This window comes from Delphinus delphis, chromosome 5 (genome assembly GCF_949987515.2).
Source record: "Delphinus delphis chromosome 5, mDelDel1.2, whole genome shotgun sequence".
NCBI classification, from domain to species: domain Eukaryota; kingdom Metazoa; phylum Chordata; class Mammalia; order Artiodactyla; family Delphinidae; genus Delphinus; species Delphinus delphis.
Genome location: NC_082687.1, coordinates 120,599,058 through 120,625,105, shown reverse-complemented (window position 1 = coordinate 120,625,105; position 26,048 = coordinate 120,599,058). Strand labels below are relative to the sequence as shown.

The 26,048-nt window shown below is 44.3% G+C and overlaps 2 protein-coding genes across 3 annotated transcripts in view; both read right to left on the bottom strand.

The window, feature by feature from the left end:
• Nucleotides 1-25,694, bottom strand: part of FGF2 (fibroblast growth factor 2) — a 54,877-nt gene extending 29,183 nt beyond the window's left edge. Inside the window, exon 1 of the mRNA XM_060012949.1 lies at nt 25,091-25,694. Within this exon, the coding sequence (XP_059868932.1) occupies nt 25,091-25,268 (178 nt within the window). The 5' untranslated portion in view covers nt 25,269-25,694. The remainder of the gene's footprint in view (nt 1-25,090) is intronic.
• LOC132426147 (succinate dehydrogenase cytochrome b560 subunit, mitochondrial-like) lies at nt 11,613-12,218 on the bottom strand. 2 transcript variants are annotated; one of them, XM_060012951.1, is made up of 3 exons: nt 12,142-12,218; nt 11,974-12,039; nt 11,613-11,811 (listed from the first exon to the last, which is right to left on the bottom strand). In XM_060012951.1, the coding sequence occupies exons 1-3, from the start codon at nt 12,216-12,218 to the stop codon at nt 11,613-11,615; spliced, it is 342 nt and encodes a 113-aa protein (XP_059868934.1). The 2 variants fall into 2 exon arrangements, with proteins under 2 accessions (XP_059868934.1, XP_059868933.1); XM_060012950.1 differs by having other exon boundaries at nt 11,974-12,218.
• Nucleotides 25,695-26,048: the final 354 nt, after the last annotated feature.

Sequence of the window (26,048 nt, the reverse complement as noted above, 5' to 3'; positions counted from 1 at the left end):
TGTTCTGTGTCTTGGCTGTGTCGACGTCAATATCCTGGTGTGATACTGTAAAAGGTACTGCAAGATGTTACAATTGGGGAAAACTGGGCAAAGGGGACATTGAATCTCTATTACTTCTTATAACTGTATGTGAATCTAAAATTACCTCAAAATTTTTTTTAACTAATTTTAAAAATATCAACCAACTAGTTCAAAATCTCATCTAGTTTAATAGTCAATATTTGAAATATATGCTTTAAGATACAAAGAATTATTTAAGAGAGAAAAAAAGCCAAGTAATGTAAAGAAGATAGACTCCTCTAGATATTATTTTTACTCTAAGTTCCGTTTCCATGGCAGAATAGAAATGGACGTAATTGAGAACCCACAGGTGGAACAGCCCATAGACCAAATAATTTGCCTCCAATGTATGCAGGTTTTTCCATTCTACAACTTGTTCACTCACTATGAGTGCAGTCCTATCTGGGCTCATGGAATAAAACACGATACAACACAGTACAAAGATCTGATGCAAAGTTTCAGTTAACACTCCATTTTTATGATTTTACTCTAATATTCATGGGGAAAATATGAAATGATTCTAAGATGAATCACTGTTTGAAAATTCTTTTTTTTTTGATCGCTTATTCTACTTATCAGATTCTCAATTATTCAGAGGCTCACTACATGGTCTATGGGCTATTGTGCCACCATGGGTTCTCAATTTCTTCCATTCTCTATTCATAGCCTCTGAATACTCCCATTAGATGGTGAGGGAACAGCAGGCAGAGGAAAGAAGGATGAAGTTCAAATACCACTTTTGCTACCTGTTTGTGGCCATATTAAAAAGTCAGGCGGTGGAAGGAGGTTATGTAAAGGTTATATAAAGACAAGACAGAAAGATTCTGTATTCCTCAGATAGCTGAATATTATAGAGCATTACATTTTTAATCAGTAAAAGAACGCTGAGAACTGCTCTGGTGACCCCAGAACATGTGGTCACTTCCCATTTCTTCACATTTCCTATAATGTTACTGAATAAACAGGATGTGCACCAGCCCCTGGGGCCGGCATCTGTGCTACTTTATGAGAAGACGTCTTCCAGCAGAGGCCTTCCGAAGCTGGAGGTGGAAGCACCGGGTTTCAGAATTGCTGCTCTGTTGTCTGAGGAGACCAGCGGCAGACAGGCCCCTGAGGAAGTCAACAGCCTAATATGGACCAAATTGTTCAAAGTCAGACACATCTTCAGTCAGGGGCAGCCCCTGCTATAGGCTGAAAACTATTTTCACTGAAAAATAACAGCTGATGTTTCTAAATTTTAGTTCTATAATATAAATCAATTCTTGAAAAATCCTTATCAACTCCTTTGGTTTGTCTCAGAGTGAAGAGTTGAGCATTCAAGGAGCACTGCAAATACTTGTACTAAAAGCAGGGTAGCAAACTCAAAGGCCTACAGGGACCATGTGAGTAACAGACAAGAGAGAAGCACCTTGGTGATAAGGTTAGGAGAAGCAGGGAATAGTGGGGACCGTGATAAACCATAGAACATATACCCCTCCCAACCGATGGGGCAGCCACTACTCAGTACCGGCCAGGTGCTTGCACGTGCGCGCGCGCGCACACACACACACACACACACACACACACACACACACACAGTTGTGACTGGAATTTGGCTTGTGGATCACCAATCTGAAATCCCTGTTTCAAAGGCTATTAACCTGGCCAAAGTGCCCTGAAATCACAAGAAGCTCAGCTAGAGAGTAATAGCAAAAATATAAACTGCCTCAAACAAGTATTTCTGCAACCAATCCAACATACCCAAGAGACAGAGCACCTCCTGATTACAGCCTTTTCTTGGCGATTCTTTCTACCTTTTGGAAATGCTTCTTGGATGATCTGAGAGAGCTGAGGTCTCTCTCAAAGCTAAGCGCCCCCGGAGATAATGCAGCCAGCTTGGCTGGTCCCGCGCCTGCCCTAGGGGTGAATATGCCAATTAGCTATTTGTGTTCCTGGCACTTCTTTCTGGATTGAGGAGTTCACATTCATCCTCAAACATCACACAATTCAGGCAGCTCCAGAACAGAAAACAGAGCAGCAAGTGTGTGCCTGGGAAAGGAGGAGCTTCGGGGGAAAGGCGAGGGGGGCACAGGGTGGAGGAGGGGGGCTGCCCAGAGTGTTGCAGCTATTTAACTGCACTCTCCACACAGTCATTCTGTTTGACTGGTAAAATCATTAGGAAAACACCTTTCAAAGCAGGCTTAAGACAAGAGAGTTTTATTTGACCCTCATGAAAATAGCCTGGGCGGCACGTCTCTCGGTCAATGACGAGCTTTACTGAGGCCTCCACTTTGGAAAACCCTGATGGCAGCCAAGAGCTCGAGGCCCATCTCCAAAACTTCTGAGGAGGCCCTCCCAAGGAAAGCTCTCCCCTGCATCCCCTGCATGACATAGCTGGGTGGACTCAGTAGGAAGCTGGAAACGGCCCCTCTGCCTGAAAGTCTCCAAGAAAGAAACAGGGCCCCTTCTTCGGCTGTGCTGGGAAGTTAACGGAATAACTTTAAAGGAATAATGGGGTCACAGTAAGAGAAGAGCATGGCTCTTCCCCAAAGAACGCAGCTGCCTTGAAGTCCAGGTTCATAAAGTTAAGTGGACTACTCTGGAGTTCAGTTCTTTGAAATAGGGTATTTGAAACTGTGGCTGAAAGTTGGCGGAGTGGGAGAGATTCTTCCAGTATGTTTGCCATTTCCGTAGGCAATATCTCAATTACTGAGGTTAAATACTATTGCTGGTTTCACAAAAATACGACACCTCTGGAATGGAAAGGAACAGTATCAAATTAATGTCAGGGATTAACTGAATATGCTTGTTCAACTTCCTCAGGTTAATGCCTCTCTATGTTTATCACTTTATAATGTTGTTCCCTCATATGAACAGGAAGTTATTCTTTCAAAGTCCAATTTTTAAATTTTTATCTGACCCAAAAGGTTTATAGATCTAAAAAATAAAAAATGTAATAGGTTTCTCTTCCCATGTTCCTAACATGTTTTATATTCTCCACCTACAGAAGAAACAGGTGCTCTCATTGTGCCGTGTAACTAGCTAAGTAAGCCTCACTCATCCCCGCCTCGGTCAGCGTCTAGAGCACATGTACTAAGTGCTGAAGAAATGTCTATTTTTAATGGTGAAGATAATTCATGGAACTGCCTTCTGCATCTCTCTCCATTCAATATAAGAGAACATACAGGGGGCTTCTCTGGTGGCGCAGTGGTTGAGAGTCCGCCTGCCGATGCAGGGGACACGGGTTCGTGCCCTGGTCCGGGAATATACCACGTGCCGCGGAGCGGCTGGGCCCGTGAGCCATGGCCGCTGGGCCTGCGCGTCCGGAGCCTGTGCTCCGCAGAGGGAGAGGCCACAACAGTGAGAGGCCCGCGTACCACAAAAAAAAAAAAAAAAAGTTACTGCAGCCATACACGTGTAAGATAATAAGGATATGCACGTTGAAAGCAGCAGTGAGGACAGAGAACAAAGGAGTAAACACCAGGGTTTCATGAAGTCTGGATTTTGGTGAAAAACAAAAACAAGAAGGGGGGAAAAGTTATGTTTAGGTTTTCAACTTGGAAATAAGGAAAAATGATGGAATAATTTGGGAAGAAAGTTGACAAAATGAGGAATCCAGTTTATGATCCAGCACCAGCTTCCTGCTCATCAAGGAGAACGATGAATCGCTTATTTGATTGGAAGTGAATTAGTTACGTTCAAGCTTCCAGAGTGACATCCAAGTGAAGTTGTTTTCCAGACAGTAGGGGTTTGGAAACTGGATGTGGTAGAGACTTATTTTGGTGGCTGCAGTGAACCACACCTCTTGATAGTCATACCTTGTGTGGCCCCTCCCATATTGACTCTAGTCTTGGGCCATGTTGCCTGAATTCAGTCAATGGGACATTAGCAAACATGACGTGAACAGTGCTTCCAGATGGGAGCTCTGGTCTTGCGATCCAGCCTCTAGGTAAAGAAGCCCAAGCTAGTCTCATGGAGAGACCGCGTGGAGAAAGGAACACATCACTGGAGTTTCAGTTACCCTGCCAAGGCACCAGACACCTAAGTAAAGCCATTTTAGGTATTCCTGTTCCAGCCACCATTTGACTGCCGCTGCTATGCTAGCAGAAGAACCATCCAGCTGAACGACAGTCCATACACAGAATCATGAGAAATAATAAAATGGTGATTTTAGAGCATTAAATTTTGAGATGTTTGTTACACAGCAATAGATTTCTCAAGCACTGGAGGACAGACGAGATATAAGTCTATAAAAGGGAGCTTCAGGAACAGTAAACAGCAGTCACAGCTAACATTCACTAAGGGCTCACTATCTGACATATCAATACAACATTATTAACACGGGGGCTATTCTTAGCTAGCATCCCTGCTTGGCAGATGAGGAAACTGGTATTTAAAGAAATGAAGTAATTTCACCCAAGATCATACAACTAGAAAGGCACAGCTGAGACCTAAACCCAGGTCTACCTGTTGCCTGCACAAATGTGGAAGACAAGAATGACCTTAACAGAGGAGTGAGAATAAAGGGGAGAGGGGGCCGGGGGTAGGACCAGGGCAGAAAGAACAACGACTTGATTATAGTTTTGCATTTTTCTCTGATTTCAATAGCTGTTCAACACAGTCTAGTTAGGGAGTGAATCAAATCTAGCCCCTATTTAGAAAGCCAGCTCCTGTTGTCGTTCTCCCTCTGCACTGAACTCTGGTAACAGCAGGTGTCCCCTACAGCCACGTGTACAGTCACTGGTTGCCCCCATACGTCTTTTGCTTTAAGATCATCACTGGCCATCTCCAGGGACACGCCTGACACGAAGTGCCCTGTTTTCTGGGTTCACACGCTTTTTTCCTTTGGCCATGCCTATTTCTGATGATATTATCAGCCCTTCCCCAAAACCGATTGTCAAAACCCTCCAGCAGAATTTGAGTCAAAAATCCTTAGCGCTTGGCCCTTGGAAATCATCTAGTGCAGACTTTTCGGTTCAAGATAAGGAAGCAGAGTCCCGGGCTGGTGGATTGCTTTGCCCAAGATCACCTAAGGACCCAGGGTCAAAAGTCAGCGGTCCTAACCCTCCTTCTCTTGCTGGCTGCAGAGCCAAACTGCCCTGAGAAGCATGTCACTCTATTATTTTCTCATCTGCCATTCTTCAAGAAATAGCTGGTTGAAATAACGCTGAAACTGTGCCTTGTTCCAAGCAATGAGTTGTGTGATGATGGAGAGGGTAGGGGGAAAACCGGCGAATCGAGAAAAATACCAAGAAGTAAGGGAATTTATCTCCCCAAAGAAAATCTCCTTATACTGTGTCTTCTTATTCCTCTTAATAAAAAGACAAAGAGTTAATTGCTATAGTTTATAAAGTTTTAAAAAAAAGTCACAAAAGTACACAAATAGCAAAGCAAATAGCATCTGGCTCTAGTACTCACACTTCGATCCCAAAAAAGGAGCCTAGAATCACAATTGTTGAATGTATTTCCTTTCTCTGTGCCACGGAAAGTCATCATTTTGTTTTCTTTTGCTCCTGTCTCCTTCCCAGAGTTGGAATACCTCTCTGAAGAGAATGCCAAGAGCCCACAAAACTAATTACTCAGGAGTTTTGAATATGAAAGTCTGTTTCAACCTAAATCTTCTCTTGCATACTCCTGGGTGTGTGTTTGTTTTTCTTCTCTTTCTTCCTTTCCCTCTTCACTTTCTACCTCCCTTGCCCTGTCTGCTCCCCTGATTTAATTTATCCTTTCTGCTTCCTCCAAAAGATATATGAGGTTACTAAAAAGAGAAAAAAAAATCAGACATCTATAAAGGCATCCACCATTATCTCGACATTATTTTTAGAGGAATAGGAAAGGCTTCAGGCACAGAAAGTGATTCTTCTTGAGATGCTCTGAATGGAAACCTCTTATCTCAGGCATGGAAGGGAGTCACCCTCCCAAGTAAACTGTTCCAAGACCAGACACAAAATACAGCTCACTTTGTTCAACTCATACCTTTTACTGCAATTACCTCCCCCCCCCCCAAGAATTTCTAAAGTATTTTACTTTCTATCTCTATGGGAACGGTGATTTTCACATGAAGAAAAGATTATTCAGAATCTAGGCATATTCTTCCAGCTGGACAATAACAAGGGATCAAACTCCTGACGTGCATTTTTTCAGATTCGTGGAAAGAACTTTTAAACCAGGAAGGTGCTTTGCAGATGACCTGTCCCAACACCGATGTTTTTAAAAATAGGAAACAGTTGCTTTGACCAAAAGATGTTTTCCTTACCCCACCCAGACCTCTCCCCCTTGCAACACTCAAACCCTAAGGGCTGCTGGTCATCACAGGCCATTGCAACACCACTGGGAACTAAGCACACTGGGGTCCAGCCAATTCTTCCAAAGAGCCATTTTCCACTGGAATCCGGCCTCTCCCCTCTCAGCATATGCAGCTGTTTTCTGGCTTCCTGCAACGGCAGCTACGATATAAATTTCCCACGACCACACTGAAGTCTTTCATCCTTCAAGGTCCATACCCCCTCTTCCTCCTTGTCAGTGCTATCCACTGACCGTCACTGTCACTCACTGAAGACCTTGGAATTAGGCACCCCGCCTCCCTTGCCGTCATCTAGAGAGATGGCACTGTTCACGCAGAAGACCCACCAACATCGAGTCTAGCAACCTGCATTCACCACTCTCACGGCCGTGCCATCACTCGAGAGCGGCTTCATCTCAAACTCCGACATGGCATAACCTCATTTCCTTCGGCTGGTCCTTCAGCCGCTTTGACTTAAATGGTGGAGTCAGGTTCAGTTATCTACCCGTCCGTAGCCTCTTGGGCTTCCCTCCTTATCACTCTGAGCTCTGCGGGGCATAACTCAGTTCTGCTTTTTCTTTCTCGCACTTCTGCAATCGAAGCTCCAATTTTTGGATCAATATAGCCATCTGGCTTCTCCACTCCTGCACTTGCGCTGTTGAACCTGCACAGTGGAAACGTCCCCGGAAGTAACACAACCATCCAGACTGGTGTTGTTATGAATGTGGGTCTCCAGCCTCAAGTGAGCCATGAGCGACTGTGGGCACATCCCGGTCTCTGTCCTCTCCCATGCTCTACGGCAGCCATAAGACTTAGAGCTGGCTCTACAGGCCCAGCCCACAGCCATACCTCCCTCCCGGAGATAACACTGCCTCCTGCTTCAAAGAAAAACCGAAGATCGCAGACCTAGGGTCCCTCGGTGTTCCCATACCTAAAACATATTCACTCACACTGCGCTGACCAAACTAAGCTCATCATTTAGTGGAAGACATTTGTCTTTTCTTTCTCTCTTTTTTTTTTTAAACAGCAACTAAGCCACCAAAGAGGGTTTGTCATTTCGTGCCATTTCGCTACAAAATAGGCACACTGAAATCTCTGTGTATCTGGTGGTGTTGTCTGGCATGGCCTTTTAGCTTCCCAGTGGGGAGGCACCTTGCCCCTGAGGACATAAAGATAAACAAAGAGGCCCAGTTAAGGAGACCCAACAGTCCAGGGTGCGGATAAGGGAGACGGGCGGTACATGGAGAAACTCCCCCGCTCTTGGCCCAGCACCTAATCAAAGCCCCTCACATCCCCTGCTCTCTCCCAGCAGTGCCAGTGAAGTAGAAAGGCATCTGATCTCCCCCTTCCCTTACTTCTGTGTCATCTTGGACCTCTCATGAGGCTCAGACAACTGACAACAGAAGTGCCTCTAGTTATGCTGATACCCCTGCTTCTAATCAATGCTAGTTTGAGGATGATGTAAGACAGAAGCAACAGACGTTTCCAATCACAGACTAGAATATGACTTTAAAAAAAAACTAACACCTACCCAATCAGACTGCAGCCTCAACTGCCCTCTGCTGTCTGGTCCTCAGAAACAGGCATCTGAGGCCCAGTTCACTTCTGTGATGAGGGACGAGCAGGGCAGCCTGTGGAGTATCTGGCAGCTGGTGGAGACCAGGGACAGCAGTGATGTTATCTGTGACCACAGGCGACAGCCTCAAACATCTCCACATTAAGTATTACTCTGACTTGTTGGGAATCCTTTTTTGTTTGTTGATTTTAATAATATCCTTTCTTCTGGAATAGGATCATTATTCTTGTTTTCAGAAATCCTAAGGAAGCAAAACTAACTCACGTGTGTTGGGGGGAAGGAAAAGAGAACCAGAAGAAAAAAGCTAATGAAAAACAGTACAGAGGTTCCTCCGAAAATTAAAAATAAAACTACCATATGATCCCACAATTCCACTTGTGGGTATTTATACAAAGAAAACGAAATCACTAACTCAAAAAGAAAATCTGCACCCATGTTCACTGCAGCACTGTTGACAATAGCCAAGACATGGAAACCACTTGTGTCCATCACTGATGGATGAATGTATAAAGAAAATGTGAAATACACACACACACACACACACACACACACACACACACACACACACACACACGAATATTATTCAGCCATAAAAAAGAAGGAAATCCTGATCCATTTGGATGGAGCTTAAGGGCATTATGCTACGTGAAATAAGTCAGACAAAGATGTATACTGTATGATATCATTTATATGTGGACTCTAAAAAAAAAAACTCTTAGATACAGAGAACAGATTGATTAATCAACTGCCGAGCCGGGGGGCTAGGAAGGTGGACAAAATGGGTAAAGGAGGTGTAAATGCACAAACCTCAAATTATAAGATAATTAAGTCCTGGGGATGTAATGTATGGTACGGTGACTATAGTTAACAATACTGTGCTGTATAATTACAAGTTGCTAGAAGGGTAGATCTTAAAAGTTCTCATAAGAAAAAAAAATCTGTATCTATGTGAGATGATAGATGTTAACTAAACTTACTGTGGTGATCAGTTCATAATATATACATATATCAAATCATTATGTTGTATAACTAAAACTAGTACAATGCTGTATGTCAATTATATCTCAATTTAGAAGAGGAAAAGGGAGGAGAGGAGGGAGAAGGCGGGGAGGAGAAAGAAGCTAGCCTCCGTGTTCCCTGGCAAGCACCAGTCATGGAAGGTGAAGCCTCCTTGGGGTCTCAGTGGGGACCAAAGCAAAACGATCTCAGCATGAAGAGGAGGTCAGTCTCGTGCCTCTCTCAGGAACCCTCCGCCCCACGTCCTTGGGTATCGCTGTGAATAAGCGGGTCCTATCCAAGTCAGGGTTGAACACTTAGGCCAGTCTAGGATTTATGCCAACAAGGGCCCTGCGGTGGTTAATGTCATGTGTCAACTTGGCTGGGCCATGGTGCCCAGATATTTGGTCAAACATTATTCTGGATGCTTCTGTGAGGGATGTTTTTGGATGAGGTTTATATCTGAAGTGGTGGACTTTGAATAAAGTGGACTGTCCCCCATAATGTGGGTGGCCTCATCCAATCACTTGAAGGCCTAGTAGAACAAAAGACTGACCTTCCCTGAGCAAGAAGGAATTCTGCCAGCAGACGGCCTTCTGAACTTGAACTACAACACTGGCTCTCCTCTGGGTCTCCAGCCTAACAGGTTTCCAGCTTCCATAATCACATGAATCAATTTCTTAAAATAAATCCCTCCTTCCCTCTCCTACTCTATCTCATCTGTACCTCCTAATGGTTCTGTTTCTCTGGAGAACCTGACTAATTCAGTCCTCCTACAAATTGAATTGCTAGGTGGTCAGGAGATAAGCAGCTGTTTAGCTGTTGCCCTTGGCAACATCTTCACCAGCAGGGCTAGCCTCTGTGATGAGACTCCAAAGTCAGGCTGACCTTCAGTGAGCACGGCTGCTCGGACGTCAAACCCCGTCCACAGGGTCAGTCCAAACTGCACTCGCGCTGGTCTCCTCCCTTCCCAGAGCTCCTTGCTTCCATTAAACTGACTCCATCCCTCTGTGATCTGATCCAGTCCCTTCATGTCTCTTCCAGCCCACTGCTGCACCAGTACAGGACTTTCCCAAAGAACACGGTTATGATTCACCTTAAAAAAGTAATCGATATTATGCAGAATACGTTGAGATTTAGATTTTTGGTATGCTTTGACTTAGAATGTACAGTGAATTAGAAATAATTAGTACTAATTAAGCACCATTTCCCAAAGCAAAGTAAAGCAAAGTTTTACTGATAACGACCAAGGCCATGCATCTGAGTGGGGCTTAAGAGGAAATAAGCCAAAGAATGGATGAAGGAGTGAGAAGTGGATTCCTTCCAGGGGGCAGGCATAGGCCTGGGCGCTGCTCACCAACAATCAGTCAACTAGGGTGCTGCGTCCATCTGTGTGACAGATGGCCGAAGACCCCACCCATAGCTCCACCCTCCCAAGACAGAAGCCTCTTGGTTACCATCTCATCTCTCTCTGTCCCTTCATATTCACATACCCCAGAGAATAGTATCCACCATCTGTCTCTGCTCCCTCACTCCATTCATCCTTCTCAGAAATCTTTATATAAATAATATGTGGATATAGAATTGTTAAAATTTTCCAAATACATAGATAAAGAAGTAAAGATTCCTCTTCATTTCTTCTCTCTCAATCCTAGCCCCCTCTCCAAAGTTATAAGCACGAGTTAGCAGTTTGGTATATACATCCTTTTCAGCTCTTAGCCTACCTATTTACTCCATAAGTATATAGTTCTTTTGTGTGTGTGCATTTTTATAAACGGGGTATTTTTTTGTGTTATTCCAATAACTTCCTTTTTGTTTCCAAAGACAAAATGATCTTTTTAATTCCGTTTCAGAAAAAGCTGTCACATGAATTTGGTTTAGAAAACATGACACTAAGAGGCTTGGTTTTTCTGTAAATGCAAGGAAAAGAAATAACCATTAATAGGTTCAATGATAATTTTCTGGATCTTCCTCTTGCATCAAAAGCTGTATATCTTCTCCCCAAAGCACCTGCTCCAAGAGCCAACTCACTCTCTTTATCTGCCTCTAGCCGGGACAGGCTAATTCCCCCCTCCAACACCCCTCTCTTCTTTCAGTCACACTGTGTTGGTGCTAAAGACCCTGGGCTCTGACCAATGAACAGAATTGTCCTTAAGCCAGCAACCCACAGGCAGTGGGACCCAAAGCCCCACTCCCAGTCCCGACAGCAGAGGCCACAGAGCTGGCATCGTTTCCACTGTCTCAGGAAGAAGGAGCCAAAAGGTGACCCTCAGCACAAAGCAAGGCCTAATATGAAGAAAGACTGAGCACTCCCAGGCCCAGAGTAGGCTGCAGGCTACAGTCAGGAAAAGGGAGTTATTGCAGTCACTCCACCTTTAGAAAGAAATAAGGGGGGGCTTTCCTGGTGGCGCAGTGGTTGAGAGTCCGCCTGCCGATGCAGGGGACACGGGTTCGTGCCCCGGTCCGGGAGGATCCCACATGCCGCGGAGCGGCTGGGCCCGTGAGCCATGGCCGCTGAGCCTGCGCGTCCGGAGCCTGTGCTCCGCAATGGGGGAGGCCACAACAGTGAGAGGCCCGCGTACCGCAAAAATAAAATAAAATAAAATAAAAAGAAAGAAATAAGGGGAAAACTGGACCCTTTTCCACTACTATGGTTCTATAAGGTCCTCTACTGCTGAGCTCCAAGGGGATCTGCAAGCACAAAAGGGTCTAAACAAATCAGGAGAACTTTGCCCTGGCTGAAGACAGGAGTGACAAGCAGGAAGACAGGTCAGTGTAATAATTTGTAGGAAGATGATGCTGGGAACTTCGGCTCTTCACAGGGCTGCCAGCCCTACAGAGGACAACACAGTAAGAACCAAGACAAGCACTCCTGACTGGTATAGCTGGGGAACTGTCAGGCCCTTTCCTGATCCCACATCAGGAGTCAGATCCCATTCCACGTGTGACACATGAGAAGGAGGAGGAGTGCATATCTGGCTGTGTGGACCAGTGCTGGCCCCAAATACAGGGACTTCACAAGTTCCAAATGAGACTCAAAGCTCCCAGGGATCAAAAGGGCCGACAAGCAAAAAGAGAGACCCCTGCACTCAAGGCAATACCAGTGTCACGGTGGCAAATGGACATCACCATGGGAAGAGACCAGCTACCGATAGCGATATGGGGAGACAAAGGGTGCTCTGAACCACTGTTGTTATTCCAGAACCTCTCCATCTCTTCTCTGGCTGTGGTTTCCAAAGGAACAGCATTTCTGATACAGAGCTGAGGACCAAGGTGGGCACAGAGGCAATGACAGCCAATATGTCTCAACAAGAGCACAGCCATCTTGGGTTCTGGCCTGGACAGAAGTCCAATAATTTCCTTTTTTCTCTTGACAAAATGGAGACCCTTCTCTTCTAATGTATGTACCTCACTTATGACGTGCCAGACAGTGATGTAAGAGAGCTACGTTTCTCAACTGGATCACAATACATTTCCTAACTCTCCTCCCTACTCCCAGCCTTATACCCTTCGATCCATCCCACACACCTGCCTGAGTGATTTTACAAATGCCCAAATCTGATATTCTTATTCTTATGATTAAACTCTTTCACTGACTCCCCACTGCCTTGAGGATAAAGACCAAATTGTTAGCATGGCTTACAAAGTCCATCACAATCCAGGCCCTTCCATACATCAGGACAAAACTATAATTCGAAAAGATACATGCACCCCTGTGTTCATAGCAGCACTATTTACAATAGCCAAGACATGGAAACAACCTAAATGTCCCTCAACAGATGAATGGATAAAGAAGATGTGGTATATATATATATATAATGGAATATTACTCAGCCATAAAAAAGAATGAAATAATGCCATTTGCAGCTGCATGAATGGACCCAGAGATCATCATACTAAGCAAAGTCAGAAAGACAAATACCATATGATATCATTCACATGTGGAATCTAAAATATGACACAAATGAACTTATCTATGAACAGAAACAGACTCACAGACATAAAGATCAGACTTGTGGTTGTCAAGCGGGAGAGGGAGCGAGGGAAGGTTGGACTGAGAGTTTGGGACTAACAGATGCAAACTCTTATATAAAGAGTGGATAAACAACAAAGATATACTGCACAGGGAATGATACCCAATATTTTGTAATAACCTATAAGGGAAAAGAATCCAAAAAGAAATAGATATATGTGTATGTACAACTGAATCATTTGCTGTACACCAGAAACTAACACAACTTTGTAAATCAACTGTACTTCAATTAAAAAAAAAAAAAAAAGAATCCTGGCCCTTCCTACGTGGCTGGCCTTACCTCTTACTATAACCCTACACTCTGGCCATGCCAAAATGTTTGCAGTTCCCAAAGCATACCAAACCTGGAGCTGCTTCCTTGGCCTGCGTGCCCTTATGAGTCTTCCAAGAAAAATTAGTTGAGTTGCTAAACACATATAAATAACCAGATGAATTCTGCTGCTGTATGGGAATGTTGGCCATACTGCTGTTAAAAGTGGTATAGAGGGTCTAGCAAAAACTGTTAACTCTGTTTAGAATAAGGACCTAAAGCATCACTTTTTGGTGGCAATTAGATAACACAGTCAGCTGCCGGGCAACACCTAGTTGCCTCCCAACACCCAGGCCAGCAGTCCCTCCTGTCTGAAGCCTTTTCTGACTTCCCTGTAGAATTACCGTCCTCCGCAGTACGATCTCACTCTTCCCCCAGGACACAACACAAGCAAAGCAGCGTAACATTTCAGTGTCCTTACTGACTTACATCTCTTTTTTTTTTTTTCCTGACTTACATCTCTTTATTATCCTGCCGGACAATATACACCTTAAGGGGCAGAGGCCTACATTTTTTTAATTGAATTAAAATATTTTTAATTCAATTTTAATTGACTTAAAGTATTGTGTTAGTTTCAGGTGGTAGGTGCCTACATTATCTGCCTTTTAATCCCCAGCACCCAATGCTATATATGACAATATAGTAGAAATTTTGTGGTTAAAATGGCAAATCAAAAAATACATTATTTTTATTGAGGTACAACTTAATATTTACGATGAGTTACAAAGATATTGACAAGATACCAAGACCAAAACCAAACAAACAGAAACTTTAAAGATGGCTTTTTAATAAGGCAAGTAGAAAAAAGAGTTAAAAATTGGTGAAGCCAGGACTGAGATTACTATACTTGGTAGAAGCACACCACATATTCGGCTTTCTAGAAGCCAGTAGCCATAACAAGCTTCCCGGAGTCCATAAGGTTAGAACAAACTGGCCACTAAGGAGAAGCGTAACTAGTCCTGACACGGTTACCACAGAGAAATTCTCTCAGGAGTCCTCAGAGGGGATACTATGTAATGAGATAAACAGCAGCTTTACATATTTCTTAGAATTAACACAGACACCAGTTTCAGAGAGATGTTACTTTTGAAAATCGTTTACCATAAACTACAGTCTCACACCAACGTATTCAAATTGGTTCCCTCGCTGGTCAGGTTAATTAGAAGATATACCTTAGTTATTAGTGGTAGTATCCTTAACATATTTTGGACCATGGACAACTTTTTGAGAACCTGATAAAATGCTATGTATCTTCTCCTCAGAAACAACACCCTGAGATAATATTTTGCATCTATTTTCAGGAGCTTATGGAAACCTGAAGCTTGTCCATGGACCACCCATGTTAAAATCCACAACCCGGAGGAAAGATGTACTATAGATCCTTGAGTCAGGCCTCCATAAATATTATTTCCCACAGCAGGACCTTAAAAAAGTGCTGCTCTCTGGCCTATGGGCTGAATTGTAAAGAACCATGTGCTTTAACTGTCAGCCATGGTGAGCATTAGGCTCCTTCTAGAAAAACAGAGGTGCCTACAAGGAACAGCCAATCCCTTCTGGAGGTGATACCATGGGCAACGCCAAGAGTCTCCAGAATTCTACGACACAAAAGCTCTACAGTCCTACATCATTAAGCACAGCCAAAAATAACTTAAGTCTGGAAAATATTCAACGTAGGTATAACCAAATAGATATCCCAACTGGGTTTTTTTCACCCTAATCTCATTAAAACACTCAAAGACTATCTATTTTTTGAGTAATGTAACTTCCTGCAATGCGTTCCAAGAAAAATTAGTTGAGCTGCAAAACATACGTGTAAATCACTACATGAATTCTCCTGCTGTATGGGGATGTGAGCTACCCTGCCGTTAAAAGTTGGGTGGAAAGTCTAGCAAAAATTATAACCCTGAATCAGAATAAGAATCTAAAGCTTCACGTTTGGGTGGTAATTAGAAAACAGAGTCAGCTGTCTATTAAGAATACTTTCAGATTATGATAATAAATTCATATCACCAATTTATCTTCAATTTTTTACCTTTTAGAGGGAAAGCATACTTCCAGTTCATTAAAAGTGATACAGTCCTTAGCCTGGCCTTAGAAACCCAAACATGAAAAACTCTAGACTCTCTCCCAAAGAAAATGTATTTCTTTTGTAGAAGGTTATTATGAGAAGTTTGGTCTGATATTCCACTGAAATGAACATATCAAGCCTATGTATGTTACTACTCTCCCATTATATATCACCCTATTTACTACTTTCTGTGTTATTTTGTTTTCTCAGTATTCTCAAGACTCTTGGAATTTTTTTTTTTTCAAGGAACTACATCAAGCTTACTACCTATATAGAGTTTCCAGAAAATAGCTTTATCCCACTTTTTGATATATAAGACAACCACTCATCTGCTGGTAACTTTCCTATTCTCTATCATTCTCATAGACTTTTAACAGTGCCCACATCTGTAAGCGATGTGTGTACCAGGGGACTGGACTGTTTCGAGTCCATGTTTTTCTGAGGAGAGGAATAACAAGATCGGAGCTGCTCTCTGGAAAGATTACTCTGCCGAAGAACAATATCCGGTTGATTAGATGTGTTATGGGCTGAATTGTATCTCCTACCCGCCGCTGCCCCAAACTCATGTTGAAGCCCTAGGCCTCAGTACCTCAGAAAATGACTATTTGGAGCTAGGGCCTCTGAAGAGGTGATTAAATTAAAATGAGTCGATTAGGGTGGGCCCTAACCAAATCTGAACCAAGAAGAGGAGGTCTGAATGCGTGCAAAGAGAGATGAAAGGGCAGCAAGAAGGCAGCTGTCTGTGAGCCGAGAAGAAGCCTCAGAAAGACCAAACCTGCAGACACTTTAATCTCGGACTTCTAGGCTTCAGAACTACGGGAAAATTAATTTCTGTTGTTTGAGCCACTCAGTCCACAGTAGTTTGTTATGGCAGCCCTAGCAAACTTACACAGATGGGAAAGGCTAGAAGCCATTGGCAACAGTCAGGGACAGAACGAGAGCAGCTGTGGCAACAATGCAGAGGCCAGCGTGAGTGTAAAAGACACTCCAGAACCGAAATGCACAGGGCCCGAGAAAGGGATGTGAGGATTGAGGAAAATGAAGAGTAGAAATTGACTCCAAGAGATGGGCGTGGTTGGCAAGAAATTTTTTTTAATATATTTTATATTTTAAAATATAGGGGAGTCAAAAAAGGGAGGCAAGTGATTCCAAGGAAAAAGGAGTTTCATTTTTCATTTTAGACACATTTCTAGATGTGTCTGGCTAAGCACTTTCTTTGTATCTTTTTGTCTTATCTTGGTCTTTATTTCCTCACATACTAGACATCCAAACAATTATTGGTTGACTGAAAATCTCACTTGGTGAAGAAGATTAAAATAAAATAGGTCCAAATACATCTGCTTTTTTTCTTTTCGTTGCTTTTTTAATCTTACACCACATGTCCTTAAAGAGGGAGCCTATCGTGAATTTCCCTGAAAGGGTCTAACTGTAATTTTTAAACACCCTTTTAGTTATTCTCTTTGCATTTTCTGCATGCTTTCGCTTATTCTGTATCTTAATCTTCCAGACCCCATCTCTGAGGTTCATTCCATTCTTATACAGTATTTATCCTTAATTACGTCCTACTCCTTCTATTTTACTTTTTAAATTAAATATGCCATTTCAAAATCTTTGAGTGCTTCAGAAAACAACCCCTAAACATTAAAGAGCTGTTTCATAATAAATCATGACAGAAATACTTTCTAAACAAAAAAGAACGCAATAAAGCAAGGGGTGGGAGAAAAGATGACAGAGGCTAACACTGCTAGACATGGTAAAGGCTCTGGGAAGAGTTTAAATAATTTTTTAAAATCACTAATTCTGTTCAAATTTCTGCTACACCATCCATCTGGAATTCTGGCCATGAACTGAATTCTAAACACTAAGAAGTATGGAAGGCACAATTACTTCTTGTCGCAAACAAAGAGATCGTGTTTTGAAAAGCCAACAGCAAAAACCCTATCCTTATCTGTAAAATGAAAATACTTGTTTCAGAAGATTGTAATAAGATTAAACATATTGTTCATAAAGCTGACATAGAGCATGTTCTCAAGAATTTCATTCATTGAAAAAACACTCAGAAAGTAACAAGGTCCAAGGAATACAGAGGTGAAGGTCAAACAACTGGCCCTTCCCCTATGATGGCACAGGGACTTTGCCTAGTCATTATGGTGCCTAATCTCCCTAGGTGTCTGGCTAAGGCTGGACAGATCCCATCAACCCCTCATGCTTTAACACCCTCCCTCCAAAACAGCCTGTGTCTCACTTTCCCCACCTGGTCACAGCTGAAGGTGTTGCTGTAATTCACTATTTTTTAATCTAACACTTGTTGTATATGCCTTCTTCATATACTACTGTGCTCTACTAAACCAGTTAGCAAGATTGGCTTCCCAATTTTACTTGCATTATATTCCCATTACTAAACTGTTGCATTTAGAGTAATGTATAAATATAAGTATATAAGAACTACTTCTAAAACTAAGAAACACACTCAGAATATTTCTCTTTTCACATAATTGTTTTGACAAATGCTTTGCCTCAAAGAAGATAAGGAGATAAGATTAATCAATCTTACATTTAAAGATTAAAGATTAAATTTGACTGAGAGAGGCTCTCCAAATTTCTGATTCTAGTAAGATAAAAAGTAACAAAAGAGGACCAACCATGCAAAATCCAAGATTATACCATCCCAGAATCAGAATTTCCAAGATGAAAGGGACCTTCTTCTCAAGTCCCCATCCAATTCAAGTAGTCATCCAACCAGTGAATAATGACACCTGCCCCTACATACATACATACACACACACACACACACACACACACACGTCAAATAAGCCAAAGGTAGAAATAGCTAAGAAGGGAAAGGTCAAATGACACGAGAGAAAAAATTTTAAAAAAAATAAAAAGATGGGAGAAGAAACATAATTTATAGAAAAAAATGAAAATATATAAAGAAGACATATAGCAGGTGTTAAATTAAAATGTAAGTTATTAGGCAGTAAATAATTTCATTTCCAATTCAAAACAAACACTGTTCATCAAATGTTATATTTCAAAAAGTAACTTTTTAAAAGGGGGTATTATTTGACTCTGTTACTCTCTTCCATTTCCTATTTATGTTATGACGATCTGTAAACACATGAATTGTTTTCTCTTTATAAAATGATTCAGCTCAGAAAGCAGTAGAATGAGACTGGTCATTCAGCAATCTCTCCCACCCACCCTTGCAGACATCACATCACAAAGACTATGACTCACTTTGTCATACAGTTTCTGTCCTTTTAAGAGTTTTATGATTGTTGTGATGAATACTGGCTCATAAATCTGAATGAATATTAGGATGAAACTATTTGTGTCATTTCCTCACAGCCAAAGCAGATGCTAACAATGGAACCAGACAGTTCTTAATCCTAATTTATAAAATGATTCACAGGTTTTAGACTTGAGAGAGAGAGATTTAAGGATTAAAGTATATGGTTCAAGTATGAATTCTCAGATCTGTATTTTTTAATTAGAGGGTTATAACTAGTTCTGGAATTGGCTAGAAATGTTATGTTATTCAATAGCTGAAAAGAAAATCTTCCACAATAAAAATTAATCCTAACAAATGATTGTGTTTTACCTTTATTGCTTCCTTTGAATAATGTGAGAGGTGTCGCTGCAGAAGGAACTACGGTGATGCTACAATCAATTTATCCATTTTACACGCCTCGTGCCGAAGTACGCATGCTTATTTATTTAAAGTTCTAGCTCATTCAACAATACAGATTGAACCTCTTCAATGGGCCTCAGCCTTGTCATTCACTGAGCAGTGGAATCAAGGGGATCCTGGGGTGAGTAAATGCAGTCTCAGACCTCAGAGTAGAAAAGAGTAAAGGACTGCTAGGTAATGTCAGTTGAATTTTTAAAAATCCCTGCCAACTAGAAATTTCCAGTAAAACTGAGGGACGTGAAGTTAAAATATATCAAGCTATTAGAGAGAATGTTTAGATAGCATGCAGGAGAGGAAAGACAGGTACAGGGCGGTATGAAAGAAATGGGGCCTGATGCCTGCCTAGGACTGGGGTAAGGTAAGAGGATTAACGGCCAATTAAAGGCTAAGAGAAGAAGAAGGATGTGAGAAGACGATCAGAAAGGAAGTTAGAAGACTTGGCTAATTTGTTGGGTACATGTTGAACTTAACACACATTCTTTGAGCGGACACAGAGAGGACAGAGTTCACAGCCCTAGTGCAAGAGACATAAACAATTACAAGCAAAATCATGAAGTCCGTAGAAGAATATGTACCAAGTACTATGGGAAATGCAGAGATAGAAACAATTAATTCTCCCTGGGAAGGCTGGGGGAAAGTTTCACAAAGGAGAAGACCACTGAGCTGACTCATAAAAGATCTTTCCAGAGAAAGGTGGGAGTGGGAGGAGGGTGTGAGAGAAGAATTGATAAGAAAAAGAAGGATTTTCCAAAAACAAGGATCACAAGTGGAAAAGCCCATCATTGTAACAGTGACGGGTCTGTCAGATTAGAGACTACAGTGAAAGCACAGAGCACTGGCAGCGTCAGGGGAGCGCGGATGGCAAAGAGTGGGAAATAAGACTGAGCAGGTAGGTCATATTGGAGAGGGAAAGTCGGGGAGGGTATGGTTGTAGGTAAATACAGGACAGGGGAAACCAAGAGACAAGGCAAGGAAAAGTCACTGAGGTAGGGAAGACTCCAAGGCGTCTAGCTTTGGAGACTAGAAGGATAATTTCACTACAAACAAATTCGGTAGGAAGGGTGCTAGTTGGAGAAAATTGTTACGGTCTGTTTTACGTGGGTTGAGTTGAGGCTGTGGCAGTGCATCTGTCCGTCGAGCAGTGAGAAACACGGTACTAACACAGAGGTGGGAAGTCAGAGACAAAGACTATAATTGATCTGCCGAAGGACCACGAGTACACAGAAAGACGGGCGGAGTGCCAAGACAGAGCCTTGGGGAATATTATAGCAAAAGACCAAAAGAAGGAGAAACCAGAGGAAAAGACGGTCGGATGGGTGAGAGGAAACCAGGTTGATGTGCTGTAACAGAAGCCAAGGAATTCTCGGGAAGACAGAGGCAGACCATGGTGTCAAGGGTCAGAAGTAGGGCCACAAATTGGGTAAGTTCATGTGATTGAACTGGAAGACTGCTGGGGCCCAGAATGATTTAAGCAAAATACCAGGTGCAGAATCCAGAATTAAAAAGAGAAAAGGAGATGAAGTAGAAGAGCGTTCAGGATTCTAGGGTACTGGCCACGAAAGAAAGAATGATCAAAATGCACAGCGTACCTGAGGAATTTTATATCACACAGTACGTGGTAAAAATCTCAGGTGCTTTTTAAAGGAAACGGGATTCATAATGAGAGCGTTAAACTAATTATCCTGAGAAATGATTCATCTTTGTAGAGATTACCCTTAAAATGCTAATAGCCAGCTTTGAAGATTCCAAAATATTTTCCAAATATAATTTTGTTACATAAAATCATCTTCATTAAAAGACTGACCAAGTGTCTAAACGTATGTGTTAACTGCACCAAGAGAACTATAAACCTCGACCGTGCTTTTATACATCATGTGGTCCAGGAGGAGTTATTCCACGGGATGGTCCACACAGAATGTTCTCATCAGCAGCTGACATTTAGTGAGAATTCCCAGAGTAAAAGATACAAACCTTTTATGATGTTTACTTATATGGAGAAGTCATGGTTCCTACCTTAAGGTGTCAGCATTTTCTCAAAGCGCGTAAATCATGAACAGAGAATAATCCACTCACAGAATCTAGCCAGATCATTACTACACTATGCAAACTTCCTTTAAAAAACAACAAAAACTTTTCCCCCCCAGAATATCTTTAAAATCTGTGACACAAAAGGCCTGAAGCCTCCCTTTGAATTTCGCAAGTTCATGTTTTTAACGATGAGGGGTTGCGTGGAGTATGTGCCAGGGCACAGGGCACGGGGGTCACACAGACCGGGATCCCATCCCTTCTCCACATGGGAGTGGATGGGTCCCTCAGTCTCTTCAAGGCTCAGTGTCCTCTGGAGCCTGGAAGCCGAGAAGTGGGGCAAGCAGGCAGTCACCTCCTGGGAGAAGCCCTCCTGGGAGAAGCCCTCCTGGGAGAGGCCCAAGGGTCGACCCAGCACTTCTAACTACCTTCATTTTTTCCAAAATAACAGCATCTGGAATAAATTTGATGCTAAAACGCACACAGGCAGCATACTTTGCCCTCACTGTACTCCACCACATGTTGTACGTGCTGCTTGGGATAAAATGTTCTCACGTGGTTCACTACTTTAGAGCATACACTTAACGTTACCCATTGCCATGGGCATTTGGAAGGGGCCTGTAAAAACATCCAGGACGCCGAAGGGAAGGTGGTGGGTGTTCACCGCGCACGCGGTGGGGGGGGGGGGGGGGGGAAGCACAGGCTCCGTCCTTGTTTTTATCATGCTTTTAGCAAGACTCTCGTGTCAAACACAGGTTATTCCAGGATTCTAAGAAAAGTGCAGGAAAGTTGCCTTTTCAAAGGCAACTTGTGAAAGCAATTCAAGAGAGAACCCAGGTGAGAAGCACAGGTGATCTTCAGCAACACTGTGAAGCTGGAAACACGGGCGTCCAGGCGTCTGATCCCTTCCTTTCTGCCGCCGTCCGCCCCGCCCCGCCCCGTGTCCTCTCCAGAACCTGAGCTACGGCCCCGGCCCCTAACCAGCGCCCCACATTCATGCCACATCCTTCACAGCTCCCCGCCCCCCAGCTCCGCCAACTCCAGTCCTCCTGGTCAGGTTTTGGGGAAGAAACTGCACATGCAATTTAATCCACGCTAAACGGTAAAATCCGAACGCTGCTGAACTCTTCCTTCCAGAGGGACCCTCCTCCCTCGGTATCCGTGGGGGGCCGGTTCCAGGATCCCCCGCAGGTACCAACAACCATGGAGCCTCAAGTCCCTCGAGGAACGTGGCGCAGCACTGTTGACCCTCATCTCCGCAGATAGGGAACCCTCGGATACGGAGAGCAGACTGTATTTGCATTTTAGAAACGTCCGGAAAGTGTTAACGCCAAAGAAATAAATCTCCAATGACAGATTTTAGGGTCCATTGGGCAAAACAGTTTGAGGAATGGGGCCTTGGGTTTTCCAACGTTTCAAACAGGTCTAGATATCTGGGCCTTAATTCAGAGGGAAGCTGTAGCAATGGTTAACTGATTTCTCCACATTTCCTGATCAGTTTTGCTCATTCGGGGGAATGGAGGGGATGTAATTCAGAGAAGATTGTTAAGTCATTTTTTTTCTTATATATTTCCCATCAGTCTCCTCCTGGTTTGGTCAACTATCAGTACGCCTTCAACATGCCAGAAAAAAACATTGTACTTAAACTTATGTCCAGGTTGGGCTATACAAAAGTGGCCTAAATTTATCATTTTTAGGTTTACATTCTTGTCAGGCTATCACCTGGTACAAGGTGATTTTAAAAAATCAGTGCTCTCCACAGATCTGGATGAATATTCTACTCTTCACTTTTAAACATCTTGTCTTTAGCTAGTTATCAAGTTGGTAGGGTTTCTCAACCTTAGCACTTCTAACATTTAGGGTCAGAAAATTTTTTGCTGAGGGATTAGGGAGGTATCTTGTGCACTGTAGCATCATCCCTGGCCTCTACTTATTAAATGCCAATAGCAGCCTTCCAGGCGTGACAACCAAAAATGTCTCCAGGCATTGCTAGATGTTCCCTGGAGGTGGAAGGGGGCAGGCAGTACCAATCCTAGTTGAGTACCACTGAGTTAAAATCAGATTACAAAAATGACAGCCCAGCCCAGAATTGGGAATAAAAAGTTAAGTTGTTTTTACAAGGGTGGTAATGCGGTATGCAATTCAGAATTACCCTCACTCACTAGCCCCTATACAGTTTTGTTCTAAAGGAAATAGGGTATCGAGAGTGTCAAAGTAAAAAACTGTAACTAATAAAATGTCTTGAAAAAAAAAAAGAGAGTACTAGGGGAAGCCTCAATATGAACCCAATCTGGGGGAGAGTTCTTCTGTCTTCTAGTCAAAGAACATGTTCCTTTTTGTGCTACTAGAAAAGAGCAAAACTAATTGGGACATATGTGCACCTTGCCCTAACCAGCTGGGCTAGCCTGGCAGACAACTGCAGAACAAACTCCAAACACGAAGATAATTTTGTGAAATCCATTTAAGTTACCAAAATAGAGAAGAGCGCTACCGATAGACTGGACTAAAAGCATCTTTTCAGATTTACTGGATAGTACATGAGAAAACTTTTTAATTACGGCAGGCCTGAAAAAAATTACAGGCCTGCATCTTTTGCTTGTTGCTATTTTGGAACCAATAAAGACTCAATTCTTATGAAAGCACATTTCCCATTCCCGAATTTGTCAATGGAGGCTTGGCCGCAGAGCTCTCTCCACTTCCTACTCCCGCATTCCAAAGTGAAGGACACGCCATTAGCATCATAAGGTAAAGACGGACTCCTGCGGGTCTTTTCTCAGGCAAAAACAGGATCAGGTTTTCCACCTGAAACCCATAAAGGAAGGAATGGCAGAACAAACAGCTTTCAAAAGAGATGTTTTACCTACACTTACAGGGTGACAGTTAAAATATATCTGATCTCTTTCTCTCACTTCCAATTCATCAGTATTTTTACCAGCCCATTTTACACCTTTTTCTCCATCTTTCCTCTAGACCAGTGGGTTCTCAAAGTGTGCTCCCTGGTCAGCATCACCTGGGAACTTGTTAGAAATGCAAATCAGGCCCCACTCCAGACCTAAGCAATCTGAAACTCTGGGAGATGGTTCAGCCATGTGGTATAACAAACCTTCCAGGTGATTCTAATGCATCCCTAAAGTTTGAGAACTAATGACTTAGGCCCATCTTCTTTCTATAACCACAGATAGATTTTATTTTATTTCATTTTATTTTTACAGAAAACGAAACTGCATACTAGTAAACTGAGTCCTCTGTGCACTTTATATAAATCCTCATTTGATCCTCAATCCTGATGCAAGGTTGATTATCCCCCCCTTTCGGGATGAGGAAACGCGCTCAAGGGTTAAGGGTCGCTCAAGGTCCCATAGCTAATAACTGCAAGTGGAAGATTAAAGTTTTTGCAGTTCTTTTCACTACTGCAACAAAGGTCTATAGCACTTTATTAATACAGTCCATATTTTCTGCTTTTTCAGTTTTCCGAAATTCGGGGAAAAAAACAGAAATGGATGGGTGACAGCAGTGTGCCAACTGCCTTGGATCCTACCAAACTGGAATTTAAGGGCACGACTCTGGAAAGGTATCTTTCCAATAAGGAACGTTTAATTCGGCTGCGATCCCTCCTGGCTTTGTCCCGGGGACTGCGCGCATCCCACAAAGAAGGGGTCGGAACTTCAGGCTGGGGGCGCCAGGGGCACCTCCGTGAGCCACCCACCTCTGCTCGGCCGCCGGGCATCCCCGACGCGACAGGTTGTCTGCAACTGCAATTCACATTACCACAGAGAGTCACCGGCAAGGCCCGGGCGCCCTGCGGCTCCGGGCCCGGGGTACTGGTGTACCAGTGGAAACCGGCACACTCCAAAGCCTGGGCGAGCGTCTACCCGCCACCGCAGCTCGGGGCAGGAGGGGCCGAGTGGTGAACCCAAAACCGCCGAGGGCCGCGCGGGGAGAGACCACAAGCCCCACTGGGGTCAGAGTGAAGAGAAGGAAGGAGCGCGGAGGCTGGAAGGCAGGGGCGGGAGAGAGAACGGCAGGGGATGGAGACGGCACGGAGTAGGAAGAGCCGGCCAGCACTCACCGTGAGGGTCGCTCTTCTCGCGGACCCCGTCCACTCGGCCGTCGGGGTGGATGCGCAGGAAGAAGCCCCCGTTTTTGCAGTACAGCCGCTTGGGGTCCTTGAAGTGGCCGGGCGGGAAGGCGCCGCTGCCGCCGTCCTCCGGCAGGGCGGGCAGCGTGGTGATGCTCCCGGCTGCCATGGCCCCGACAGCGCCCTGCCGGGGTCCCCGAGCCCCTGGAGCCGCGCGGGGAGTCGCCGCGCCCCGGCCCCGGCCTCGGACGCGCTCCGGGGCGCGGCCCCGGCCCCGGCCCCCCAGCCTCCCTCCACGCGGCACGCGGCCGCGCCCGCGGGCCCCCAGCCTCAAGCTGTTCCGCCGCTTCCCTCTCCGCCGGCCCTAGAGCACGGGGAGCCGAGCGGCCCGGGAGCTGGGAGTAAGGGCTGGGTGTCTCCGCAGCCGCCGCTCTCGGGAGGGCCGCCTCCCGAAGCTGCAGCGCCAGGGATCCTTTTGCAACCGCGGGCACAGCGTCCGCTGGTCTGGCAACAGCCGGGCCGCGGCGTCACATCTTCTACGTCTCCACCCGCGAACGCCCACCAGCCCCGCAGGTCCCCGATCCTCCTCCCTTCTTGCGCGCCGCCCCCTACTCGCTCGGCGTTTTATGGGACCGGTCTCCGGGTCGGGCGCTCTGGCCGCAACACGCAAGCGCGCGACCTCCGTGCCCAGCGGGGGGGGGCGCAGCCCGAACGCAGCCAGGGGGCGGGGGAGGTGCGGGGATGCGGCGGGAGGCCACGGCCCGGGCCTTCGCCGCTCCGGGGGCTCGACCCCGCCGGTTCCCCCCGAAGGCGCCCAGCCCAACCCCGCGCAACCCAAATCACATTCAGACTTTCTCCACATTGTGGAGCTTTTGCTGTGCAACCAGCCGTGATTCAACTTTTAAAAGTTTAAATGCAATTTTCTCCCCCATTCTTTTTCCCTGCCAGC